At 43.9% G+C, this 13,262-nt stretch overlaps 1 protein-coding gene across 1 annotated transcript in view; it reads right to left on the bottom strand.

Annotated features, from left to right (window-relative positions):
- MARK1 (microtubule affinity regulating kinase 1) overlaps nucleotides 1–13,262 on the bottom strand; it is a 208,098-nt gene that overhangs the window by 7,799 nt on the left and 187,037 nt on the right. The window contains exons 14-16 of the mRNA XM_077485790.1: nucleotides 11,773–11,873; nucleotides 4,871–5,023; nucleotides 2,881–3,135 (exon numbers count right to left, since the gene is read on the bottom strand). Coding sequence (XP_077341916.1) covers nucleotides 2,881–3,135; nucleotides 4,871–5,023; nucleotides 11,773–11,873 — 509 coding nt within the window. The remainder of the gene's footprint in view (nucleotides 1–2,880; nucleotides 3,136–4,870; nucleotides 5,024–11,772; nucleotides 11,874–13,262) is intronic.

Raw genomic sequence — 13,262 nt, 5'->3', positions numbered from 1 at the left:
AAACATCACATGTGATTCATACCACATTGCTGTGCAGATCACATACAATGTCTGTGTGATGCAAATTCAATCATACAGTTTGTATAGCTAAAATCACATTGAATTCCCACCAAAGTGGTGCAGGACCCCTTTTTTTTTTGCCTGCACTGGAATCGGAATGCATTGGGTGTTCAGACCCATGCGATCCGATTTTACAGTTCGCATTGCATTCTGTGAACCGATTCGGGGGTGTCATTAACTTTATATTGACACCCTCAGCAGTTCAGAGAGCAGTGTGAACTGCCTGCGCTTCAGATGTGATGCAGGAACCTGCACAGGAATCGCTGTGGTTCCTGCAATGCACCAGTGTGGAGCTAGCCTAGAGATGAGCTCATTATGTGTGTTGCTTCACCTTTCAAAGTCAAATCACAGGCTGGGAAAGAGACGAAACCTTTGCATGTTACACAGGACAGAAGACCAGTCCTAAGATTTTTCTCGGCTGCGGTTTAGTAACACAGATTTCTCCCTCCTTCAGTCTGCGACATGACAGTGAAGGGAAAGCAGCATAACGATGAGCTTATTTCTCTGTCACTCTTCTCCTATTGGCCTGTTCCTTACTAAAACATGAGCACTGCAGCATAATTCACTGGCTTCTTGGCTGCTTCTCCCTCTCCCAGACAGAGCTCTGCTAAACAGAGGATTGCAAGAGGCTAAAGCCAAATCAAATTAGGTATACAGCTTGCATTTTTTTTAATTAATGAATATCTAGCTTTATTTTTTTTTGTCTTTTCTACTTGCTTGGAGCTCACCTTTAAGGGTGCTTCAGAAAAAAACAACAAACAAAAAAAGAAAAAGGTCTGGCGTCACCCGCAAACCACCTCCATCCCAATATATGCAACAAAAAACAGGAAATTGCCCCGGAGCTCTTCCTTCCCAACTCCCCAGCCGGAACGCTCAACACTGCCACCTCTGGGTATCAAGCAATGGGTGGTCTGATCCGGCCTTTGGTGAGTATATAGCCATGCATTTTGGAACCTCTTGACTGATTGTCAGGATACCATGTCTGTGCTGATACTTATTTGGTTCATTATACTCCCTACATATGTACTGCACACGCATCTACCCCTGATGAAGCGAGCATGGTCTTGCGAAACACATTGGTTACTTTTCATGCCTGTGTATGTTGCAATTTACATTCTATACCATAATATGTGTAATAACATTTTTTACTGTATGTATCATTTCAGTGGCTTGGCTATGATTCCTGTTTATGTTTGCATGACAATTTTAATACATTTTGAGACTGCATTTACTCTGTCAATTGTTGGCTAACCGCATTCACCTCATTTAAAGTCCCGGGCAATTTCCTGTTTTTCTTTGCAGAAAAAAAATACTGATGCTTTTTTTTTTTTTTAAATGTCCTGTAAATAATTGCCGAAGGTGTTGTTCTTATGGCATTTAAAAACGAAAAAAAAAAAAACTCTGTATATACTTAGCTTACACATGGTCTATTTTTATATACATGCACCCCACACTAATGGAAGCAAACACACTCACTTCAGAGTATGTAGGTAGACTTCATGTGTCCTGCAGGAGCTCCTGTTGCCTACAATCATTATGCAGAGCTCTTTTTTTTTTTTTAGACCAGTTTTATGATCAAGTGACATTTTAGAAGCCGTCATCAGCGTGCACAATTACAAGGAAGAACTGTCTGCAAACCTATAGCTACACCTGAAGCATTAGTGATTTGTAATATACAAAATGGTAAATGGAGCTGCGCCCCCCCCTCCCCTCTCCATTTTAAATAACAGCCAGAAACGGAGTACTGCAGTATAATTCTGCCTGACAACGCTACGTAGCCAATTTATTAAAACAGCAGGGGGTTACTCATACCATTCAGTTGGGTAAAAGCCCAAATTTATGTTAATTTCTCATAAATCAGCATGAAGACATGATAAACATCTTTGTTAAAGGGAACCTGTCACCAGGCATCTGTGGCGGCTTTGATGTGTCCCGGGACTGCTGAGGCAACCTGCTTTATATATTTTATTTTATAGGATTTAACACAATATTGAACCTCTAACCATTGACATGATGGTTAGTGGTTTTCTTTCAAGTAGTATACAAATTAAAATTAGAGAAATATGGGAGAAGATCCTCAGTAATAGAAATATTGTGTTGAATAATGGGCAAGTTCACTTAGTTGACTTAAAGAGACTTTATCTCTACTATTCGAGGCAAAGAGGGAGATTTACTAAAATTGGTGCATGCAGAACATGGCCCAGCTGTGCACGGTAGCCAATCAGCTTCTAACTTCAGCTTATTTAATTAAGCTATGACAAAAAAAACTAAAAAAAAAACCTGGAAGCTGATTGGTTTCTCTTCAGAGCTTCACCAGATTTCGCACTCTCCAGTTTTAGTAAATCAACCCCAAAGTGACAACCCCGACCCCCTACACACCCTTTCCTTGCTGCTAAATCAGAGCCCTTACATATATTTAGAGTATGGGAGTGACTTCCTCCCAGGATGCAGTGCTCTGGCTAAACAACCAATCACCAGGCCCAGACATAACCACATAAAAGAGGAGGACCTCCTTGTGTAAGCTCCATCATCAAACACAGCGTTTACACAGGGTTTGTCTCCCAGCTCAAAAGTGGAGATTGAAGGCAGCAGGTATAAGTGGGTCGGGGTAACCTTTCAGCAGAACCTGTCACTTTGGCCTGAATAGACAAAGCAATAGTCTCTTTAAATAAATAAGTAACCAGTGTTCATCATGCTGCTGACAACTGTTATGTTAATCAGGCCTTTGTATGCATTCCCCTACGAAACTGCTCAGGAGAGCTCTGAATAAAAACTCATCTTATACCATTTCATACACATAAGGACATATAAGCAACTTACCTTCGTACAAATTTGGAGGTAATCTTGCTGATAATACCAGTTGAGGTGCCTCTCCTGGTATGAGAGAACTGGGTGGTCTCATGGGCTGGGGATGCCGGTGGTCCGTTATAAGTAGCAGTGCGACGATCCCTGAGCTGCTCTCCATGGAAAGTGCTCCGGCTGCTGCTTCCGCGAGGAAAGCGTGTCCGGTCCGGGGTAGCAGTACTAATACTGTGAGCGGAGGGGGAGGTGGCTGGAACTCTCTGGTTCGCGGTGCTGTGTAAAGAAAATTTTCTCATTAGTTTGATTCTGCGAAAGATATACCAACGTGTGCGGCTCTTAAATTGTAGTTCCACCCATTTAAAAGTCAGCAGCTACAAAAAGTGTAGCTTGGTCCAGCGATGCGGCTGCCCTCCTCTCTGCGGCGTCAGTATTGCAAGTGTGGGCGCTTGGCTGGGGAGCCGCACGTTGTGAATGGTCGGGCAATCTTCTGGGACCTGTGACGTGTCCCAGAAGATTGCAGGGAGGGAGGGGGGAGAGGTGAATATCCACTCTGCGCCAGGAGAGGAAGTGGGAGCTGGGTACCTGTCAAAACTAGGTACCCGCTACCCCCCCACCCAAAAAAATATAACATGCCATATGTCAGGGGGTCAAGAGGACTAAAAGCGGAAGTTCCACTTTTGGGTGGAACTCCGCTTTAAGACTGGAAAAGTCTAGCCACTAACTAATCCTAATAACATTCCCTTCCCCCTCTTCCTACCTGTGTGCTTACCTATATTTAGACCTCATTCACACCTGAGCGTTTTGTAGCTTGACGCCTGAAGCTACAAAACGCTGGAGGGGAAAAAATATATTATTCTCAATGGAGATGGTTCACATCTCCACTCCAAGTCGCCTGAAGCCCTACGCATGAAGCTCAAACAAGTTCCGGACCCTTTTCTGTCGCGCGAATCGGGCTGATTTGGGCGTTTTTCTTTTTTTAACATTGGTGACCTTTTGCCCTGCACAAATTCGCAGCAAATCGCGGTAAAAAACGCCGGGAATCGTGGTAAAAAACGCCGCAAAAACGCTTGAAAACGCTACGCTCAGGTGTGAATGCAGCCTTAATCAGTGTCGGTCCGGTCATATGATACTGCAACTCCACCTTCCCATGCCAGTGAGTGGCTGCTGCAGCGGGAGGAGGGAGCACTGACAACAGCTTGGTCTTAGGAGCCTATAGGTGGCGTCACGACTCAAGACGTTGTCAAACGCTCCCTTACATGGGGAAGCTGCAGGATCAAGTGATTGAAATAAATATGAAAAAATTAATAAAAAAAAGTACAGGGGTAAAAACAGGGTATGCAGGAAAGGTAGGAGGGCACGTTCTTAAGAGCGTTAGGCTTTACTTTCACTTTAAAGCAGAACTCCAGCTCACACTTTTTTGTTCTGGATACAGTGGGGAAGATTAGTGGGGATCACCAATGCGCAGTCATGTTGAAACAGGAAGGAGCCATCCCCAAACTGTCCCCACAAAGTTGGGAGCATAAAATTGGCCAAAGAGAGGCCTTCTCTTGGATGAGAGGCCTTCTCATCCAACATCAGTGCCTGACCTCACAAATGCACTTCTGGAAGAATGGTCAAACATTCCCATAGACACACTCCTAAACCTTGTGGACAGCCTTCCCAGAAGCTGAGGGGTGTGGGTTGAGTGACCTTATATGATCCGACACCTCATCCATTATATTGGTACAGCACCAAGAAGGGGAATTGGATAGGGTTTATAACAGTGCCTTTTATAAGGAAATTACAGTATTTTACTTATAAAAAAAAAAGTATTATATAGATATACAAAAGACAACAAAGAGTGCATAAAATATAATATAAGCAGAGTAATTAATATACAGATAGTAATACTGGCCAAAGTATCCAAATGTTTAACCCCTTGCTGCCGAGCGTACGCAGATGTGCACACTCAGCTTTTCATACCAGACACAGTAAAAAGGTATCAGAGCTGTACAGTCTATGTCCATACCTTGGTCGGAACCCTTCAGTACCATCTTTGATAGTAGGCAAAGTGACTTTAATCGGATGTCCTGAGGCTGACATTGACTTCTGATGGCGTGGTCGTGTGGCGGGTACGGCGGAGCTGGTGGAAGTCGTGCTGCCCGCAGACATTTCCGTTAAGCTGTAAAACACGGTGAATCCAATCATTCAACAGAATCTACTATAAATAATATTTGTTCGACACTTTCAGCTGTCAAATCACACAAGACCAAATTCACATAAAGTGGAAGGTGGAGAGGTTGGCCAGATTTGTGTGTGCATGTTGCCATCCCAATCTTACATGGTTAAGCGGCGGGAGAATTAAATATTGGCCTCTCAGCGTTCTGAATGCCTGGGGGGGGAAGGAAGGATCGGCGATCATGTGATCACTGTGATTGGCTGTCATAGTGGTAACATGACTGGGAACTGGATCCGCCAGCTACTGACAGTGAAAGTGGTTGTAAACCCTTACATATACCTAGTGAAGTGACTGGCCTCAGGTGGTACAGAGAGATGAAACACATCCTCCTACATTGTACCTGTTTATCTACAGCCATCTTTCCCCCTTCATCCATTCAAAGTGCAGAATTTACACAGGATTGCTCAGCTATGAAAAGCAGGGAGCAGAAAGCTGAAGTTACACTCCGCGAGAAGGGTTTTGAGAGCCAACTTTAGGGAAGGGACACACCCCACTTCACACAGCACACAACAGAGGCTGTCAAATCAAAGGCTGTGCCCTCCCCTGTCACCATTTTTCTGTTGGTGTCAGGAAAACTGATCAGAAGTGACTTATGCTGATAGCAGAGGAATGAGGCAGCAGACAGAAATTACAATGAGTGCTCTGGATTGAAACAAGTACACATTACAGATGGATATGCTTTGTTCATATTTTATGTCTGAGGTTTACAATCACTCTAATCCAGACCAAGCTTGGGCTCTGTGCTGGGAGCGTGCAGGAGGAGTGCTCTAAGCACACACATGACCCACCCAGCGATGCATGCGGGCATTAAAGCCCACCCTTTTGCCGGCAATAGGCTAAAGGAAAAAGTTTCGGATAGAACAGGAGCTGGTTGGACTATCCATTAAACCCCTAATAAAGTCAATGACATCAATAACAATCCATGAATCCAAGATTGATGGTATTTATCAGCCAAATAAACCAGCTGCTGACGAGTCCTGTGTTAATTACTATACTGGTCAAAATACCAATGCTGTATCATCAATTTAGTCCATATGTGATGTTTCCTATCTTTAACCCCCGATGAAGTGGGTGAGTTTGGCCCGCAAAAATACATTGACTTCCTTATTGGGTCTCCTATTAGATCTTACAATAGAATAAATGTGTATCTGGACTATTCATTTGTGGTGGGGCACTGCAAAAACAATTGGACAACCCCAGGGTTCCAGTGCTACCCATAGATTTGCACCACAAGATTACCTTCCTTTTGCACCCCCCGTTCAGCGCTGGTAGCTGAAGTAAGTAACTGGTACTTCCGGGTATAGAGGAGAATGGAGAGGGGTCTCTCTACATGTGACAGCGCAGATTTTCTATTATTACAAGCATCATGAATTGATTTTATCTGACAACATTGGATATGAATTTCTGGGACAGTGCATAGTTTGCTTCCGCCAACTGTCACTTAGCTTGTGCGCAATTGACAGTTGGAGAAAAAAAATGTATAGCATAGGAAATAAAGTGAAAAACTCTGGACCTCTCACCTAAGGTCTTTCACACATGCAGACCATTCAGGTCCGCCTGCCAGTTTTTCAGGCGGACCTGAACGGACGCTCCATGCACCTCTATGATGCAACAGATGTCAGCGGTGACATGTCCACTGACATCCAATCCGCTCCAATCTGCCAAATGTGGTCTGTTTTCATCCGACCTCCCCATAGAGGAGAGTGGGGCTCTGACAGGTCCGTCCCTGCACAGTGAGCAGAGATGGACCTGCCACCCGCCAGCTCAGCGGGGATCAACAGAGCGATCCCCAGCTGAGCAAGTGGAGTCCCTCAAAACAGACATATATGTGGGAAAGGAGCCTAACAGTCCAAAGCCAGCGAGGGCCTCACTGGCCGTCTCACCAGCTTCTTCAGGGTACCAGTCTTCAGCCAAGTTGATTAGCTGGCATAGGATGACGCAACTCCCGTACATGCATGGAAGTTCAGTCATCCTGGCACACAGACACAGTGCTGGAATGTACACTATATTGTCAAAGGTGCTTTGTGCACTGGTCCAAATCATTTGGTGTAGTGAGGATTACGGTGTGGGGTTGTTTTTCAGGGGTTGGGCTTGGCCTCTTAGTTCCAGTGAAGGGAACTCTTAAGGCGTCAGCATACCAAGATATTTTGGAAATTTCATGCTCCCAACTTTGTAGGAACAGTTTGAGGATGGCCTCTCCTTATTCCAGCATGACTGGGCACCAGTGCACAAAGCAAGGTCCATAAAGACATGGATGAGCAAGTTTGGGATGGAGGAACTTGAATGGCCTGCAAAGAGTCCTGACCTCAACCCGATAGATCACCTTTGAGATGAATTAGAGCGGAAACTGAGAGCCAGGCCTTCTCGTCCACATCAGTGCCTGACCTCACAAATGTGCTTCTGGAAGAATGGTCAAACATTCCCATAGACACACTCCTAAGCCTTGTGGACAGCCTTCCCAGAAGAGTTGAAGCTGTTATAACTGCAAAGGGTGGGCCAACTCAATATTGAACCCTACGGACTAAGACTGGGATGATATTAAAGTTGATGTGGGTGTGTAAAGGCGGTGTCCCAATACTTTTGACTATAGTGTATACTTAGCTGTACAGGTACATTCCAAGGATGACTGCGAGCAGGCATGTAGGTTTATTTTATTGCAGAGGAGACAATGCATGTCTCATCAGCTAAAAAAAAAAAAAAAAAAAACACAGCCGCTGCCTACTCCGTTTTCTTTTTTTTTTGTTAGAGTTCAGTTTCACGTCATTTGGAAATTTTATGTGAAATGCAGAGATATATAATAAAAGGAATAATTTTTTACAAACCCTTAAACCTTCAATTAAATGCTAAAGGAAATGTTTAAGTTAAAAGTGCAGTTTTCCTTCAATTGCAAAGCAAACTACAAATAGAAGCCAAGTCTTCGTGTGCTGGAATCTAAAGACACTGAAAATGGATATTAGTAATAACTGTGATCGGTTGTTCTGTCAACATCTTGCAGCAAAGCTCTAATGATTCCTTTTGTCCCAATGAATAAAACTGACATCTGTCTTAATTAAAGAAGCATGTGATTACCTCTAATAGAGGACCAGTCATTATCGATGAGTAAGCGCATAATTGCCGCTATTTTCAGACTCGTTTAAGAATGTTCAATGACAGCTTGGCTCCGTTTGGGGTGTGCAATGTTAGCTGTCGCAAGGAGAATTTGATGTTTTTTGTTAAAAAAACAAACAAAAAAACATGGGGCTTCTCACAGTCCAATCACAGGCTGAACAAGTTAACAACATCCACGGCAACAGCGAATCCTTATTTACTTCTGTGTGTTAGATGAGAACTGTTTGTGTTGCCCACAACCACCTATGAGATTCTTCTGTTTTGACAGTTGTGATTTTAAAGTGTTACTAAACCCAGGACTCTGCATTCACTATATCTGGTCTCCCACAGTACACAGAACACGGAAATGCAATTATTTTAATAAATATAAACAGCTAAATACCTTTTCTCATCAGCAGTATATAGCAGTCATAAGACTTCTATGAGTGTCTGGTTAAAGCTTGGAGGAAGAGTTTTCACTCTGACTGTCCTAGGAGGCTGCAGGTCCCCTGACCCTCTGTCTGGACAGTGCTGATTGGCTCTGTGCTGATCACATTCACCCTCCCAAGAAAAGAAAAAAAAACTTTCTAGCAATACACACCAAACTGAACATGTGCATAGTGTCTCCAAGGCTCTGTACTATCAGGAGATGGATTGAGAACTGTGGAATATCAGAGAAGACAGGATCAAACAGCCTTTTTTTTTTACACAATACAGAGGCTTAACCCTTAAGGTTCCACCGTGAGTATAACAAGCATGCTTTACTGCGTATACAGACTGATTTTACTGTTATGGGTTTAGTAACACTAATGCTGTGTACACACGGTCAGACTTTCCGGCAGAAAAAGTCAGACGGAATCATTTCATTGGATATTCCGATCGTTTGTGGGCTTCAGCTGACTTTTTTTTTTTTAGAAAATTCTGACGGACCTAGAAATAGAACGTTTTAAATCTTTCCGACGGAATAAATTTCTATCGGGAAAACCGTTCCGTCTGTATGCTGTTCCGGTCGGACCAAAAATGACGCAAGGGCAGCTATTGAACTTCTAACTTTTTCTAGTCCTGTCGTACATGTTGTAGTCACCGTGTTCTAAACGATCGGACTTTGGTGTGATCGTGTGTAGGCAAGTCCGTTTCAGCGGAACTCAGTCGGAAAAACCGTCAGAGTTTATTCTGATGGAAAAAATGGGCATTGTTTTCCTGCATATTATATGCACAGCAAAAGCAGGTTAGCAGATTCCTAATTACTTGCTAGTTTGTGGTGGGGATGACAGATATGAGGCCGTGTTTGACCTGTTTTGCATTGTGTTTCTCTGGATGCAGCAAGACCTATGGAGATGCGTTTACAACAAAGCTGGCCAAATGAAGCATTTTGCTGTGAAATTAAACTTCATCTATTGCAGCATCTCTGCATTTGAATATAGAGGGCTCTTTTACAATAGCAGTTAGGTGAAAAAAAAACCTGCAGTTGAGCCAAGCTTTTACTTCCCCGGACCGCTATCCCCTTTATCTGTGAAGGCAGCAGCCAGGGGTGTACATATGCTGTGGCCATGATGATTGCTTCACAACGGTGGCAGCAATCATGCAGAGTCACTTTCAGCGGGTACTACTGCCCACCAAATGTGACCCAACGAAGCTCTACAGGCACCTCTTAAGCGCATGAAATGCACGCAGCGAGCTAGTGAAGGGTTCAAAGAGGTAAAGCAGGTGGTGAGGAGGCAATACAACACTTCCTCATTGCCTGTCAAATGCTATCTGAACAGAAATCCAAACACTGATCACTTTTCGGAGAGCAAAGCTAGTGTAAATAAGCTTCTAAAGCAGCTTCCATGTACACAAGTCTGAAATTGAACTGGTGGCATTGTGCAGCCACAGACAATTCCCAACCTGCACACATGGGGTCTTGGCTACCAAATCCTCTGAGGACTTGCCTGCCTTCTGACAGCTTGTACTGTTCCACAGCAGCCAATCAATGTGGTCCCTTATTCCAAGTGCATGTTTTAAAGTGATTGATCAGGCAACACACCACTTAAGCCCCATACACACTATCCGATTTTCTGCTGATCTTTGTCTTCAGATTTACCAAAACCATGTAGTACAAGAAGCTGCCTGATTGCATACAAATTTAAACTCCTAAGGTTTGACCTCATATTATATGGTTTTGGTAAATCCGAAGACAAAAATCAGCAGAAAATCTGATAGTGTGTATGGGGCTTTACAGTTTTTTCCATCACAAGCTGATCAAAGGAGTTGAAGAGAACGGATAACATTCCAGGAACTCTAAGGAATATGGTGTTCAGTAGAGAACACTCTTATTAACTCTTATTAATTTAACCAGCTCTGCAGTAAAAGTTCTGACACAACCCAACCCTGCACTGTGAGCCTCTCTACGCTCCACTTATCTAAACCCCCCCCCCCGGTGCCACATTTGGCAACTTTTAGGGGGGAGTGGGGAGCGAGTACCTGGTTTTGACAGGTACCCATCCCCACTTTCAGAGAGACCTGCTGGCAGCGAGGTCCCCTGGAAGTTTGGCCCCCCTCCTCCTTCCCCCTCTGCCGAGCCATACAGAAAGCTTCATTGCCAGGTTCCTTTACAGGCAATGCCAGCACACGAGAGCCGAAGGAAACATCAGCTGGGGTGCCAACATCACTGGATTCCTGGACAGGTAATTGTCCTAATATTAAAAGTCAGAAGCTACAGTATTTGTAGCTGCTGACTTTTAATTTTTTCATACGGGGGCTGGACCTCCTCTTTAAAATTGCATCTCTCTGACCAACCTTTTCTCCATTTTGGAGTGGGGAAGGGTTGGAGCCTCTGACAGATTTTACTTCCCCTCACTTATCTTAATGCATCTGTAATGGGGACACTCACCCCCTAGCCAACACAGTAAGAGGCATTTTTCCCACTTATGTACAATATAGGAACATTCTTCCCACTGGCCACCAATGTAATGGGGCCCATACTCCACTTACTACCAGTTTAAGGGAGCCCTTCTCCCACTGACCACCATGAAGTGTAGATATTAATAATTGTTTTTAGTAGGGGTCAACTGAGACCTGAAAAGTGATTCTAAAGGGTGAAGGTTTTTTACCTGCATGCATTGTATGCATGTGTGCAGCTCCTCCCAATACTCACCCCAGTAATTCCAGCAGTCCAGCAATGTGCACAAGAGCGGCTGCTCTCCTGGGTCTCTGCCTCTTCATTGGCTGAGAAGCAGCAGCGAAATCACAGCCAGTAAGGATCGGGGGGGGGGGGGGGGGGCTGAGCCTTATGGACACACAGAGCAGGGCTCAGGAGTAAGCATGCACGAGTGCCCCATAGCAAGCGGCTTGCTATGGGGCACTCAGAGGAGGAGGAGGAGCCAGGAGAACAGGTAGGGGGTCCGGGCTGTTCTGTGCAAAACCCTTGCACAGAACAGGTAAGTATAATATGTTTGTTATTTTATTGAAAAAATATTTTAACCTTTAATGTCACGTTAAGCATTCTTTCATGTTAAAAAAGTCAAGAAAGACTGTTTTAGATTTTGACCATAAGAACATATGATGATGTACTACTGTATGTTATTCTAACCAAACACATTGCTGTTCTCCCCATATTACTGTACCTGCTGTCCTTCCCATTCTGTACAGCATTGAGTTTATCAGTAGTGCGTTCACATACATAAGTGTTTCTTCTCGTCATCCCACTACCGGGAAACAGGCTATTCTGCAGGAGTACAAACAACATACGATCAACTGCATTGACATCATTGCAATTTTTATTTAAACACATCCAGTCATTGAATCATGTGGTGCCGATTCACTGGTCAAAATAAATCTGAAGTTTACCCGGTTAGGTCAGTTTGAGACCCTGGGGTATATTTTTTATTTTAACAAGGTTTTTATTACATTAGGGGACACAAAAAAAAACAACAACGTAGCAGCAAAGGCAGAAGTGACAAAATATGAGAAAGATATGGAGGATCTCCACAAATGATTAATAATAACAAAAAATAAAAAGTACTAGTCAAAGCAAGTAAAGTGCATCGTGCTGAGTGAATAACAATTCATAATAATGGTGATATGTTCATAGGTCAATTTTTCAAAGTCTATTGGTAATCGTTTGTGCTGTGAATCTTATCCATAACACCGTCACCAAGGCAAATCTTGTGAATATCACCCGATGGAGTTTATCGCCTACTCACCAAATGGACATGACCTCTTTAATTAAAAAGAAAGGTCACAACAGGCTGTTTTCTATATATCTGTGGGTTTTGCTGATCTGCTGCTGGAGCTGTGACTGGAAAACCTTTAGGATCCTCCTTTCCACTGTAGGTAATGGTATACCATTAAGAAATAAGCGGGACCATAGCGTGAGAACGTTTAATAAAAATGATAGTATACTGGGATGCGCCTCGACGTACGGTTCATTTAACAACGTCATCAGAAAGCGCCCTGATGATGTAAAACGAAACATACGTCAAGGCGCATTCCGGTCATGTCACTTCTGGTCATCAACTTCCGGTTTCTTACACCGCAGCGGTGTAATGCACGCCAGACACCGAGTAGAGGCTGGGCGGCTGCGGTCTTCACCACATGGTGGTTTTTGCTGTAATTCCTAGTACCGGGACAAGGCGTCCATAGACGCCGAAGGTAAGACTCGGCCAGCCCCCCGGTGCTCACGTCATTGGATTTGATTGACAGCAGCGGGAGCCAATGGCTGCGCTGCTATCAATCTATCCAATAAAGAGCCGGGACCACCTGGAGAGAGGGACAGTGTGTCCCTGCCGAGGAGATGAAGGGGCTCAGGTAAGTAAAATGGGGGAAGCTGGGGGGTCGGTCACTGCCAGGTGACCGACCAGGTTTACAACCCCTTTAATTGCTTTGACTAGTAGTTCTTATTGTTTTTTATTATTATTAATTTGAGGATTCTAGTTCTCTAGCGCCCCCTACCACTTATCACTGTAATATTTAAAAATCAGCATATTGCACTTTTCAGGGGAGCAGCTTTAACAGTAAATTACTTAATTTAGCACTTATAAATTCATAGCGCGAGACCCCTAACATGCCAATTGAGGGTGATGGGTCTGCAGGGTAACTGCATGCCGTAGTTGTG

Source organism: Lithobates pipiens, unplaced genomic scaffold (assembly GCF_037356315.1).
Source record: "Lithobates pipiens isolate NorthernLeopardFrog02 unplaced genomic scaffold, aLitPip1_a1.2 Scaffold_18, whole genome shotgun sequence".
NCBI lineage: Eukaryota > Metazoa > Chordata > Amphibia > Anura > Ranidae > Lithobates > Lithobates pipiens.
This window is presented reverse-complemented; position numbering and strand designations above follow the sequence as displayed.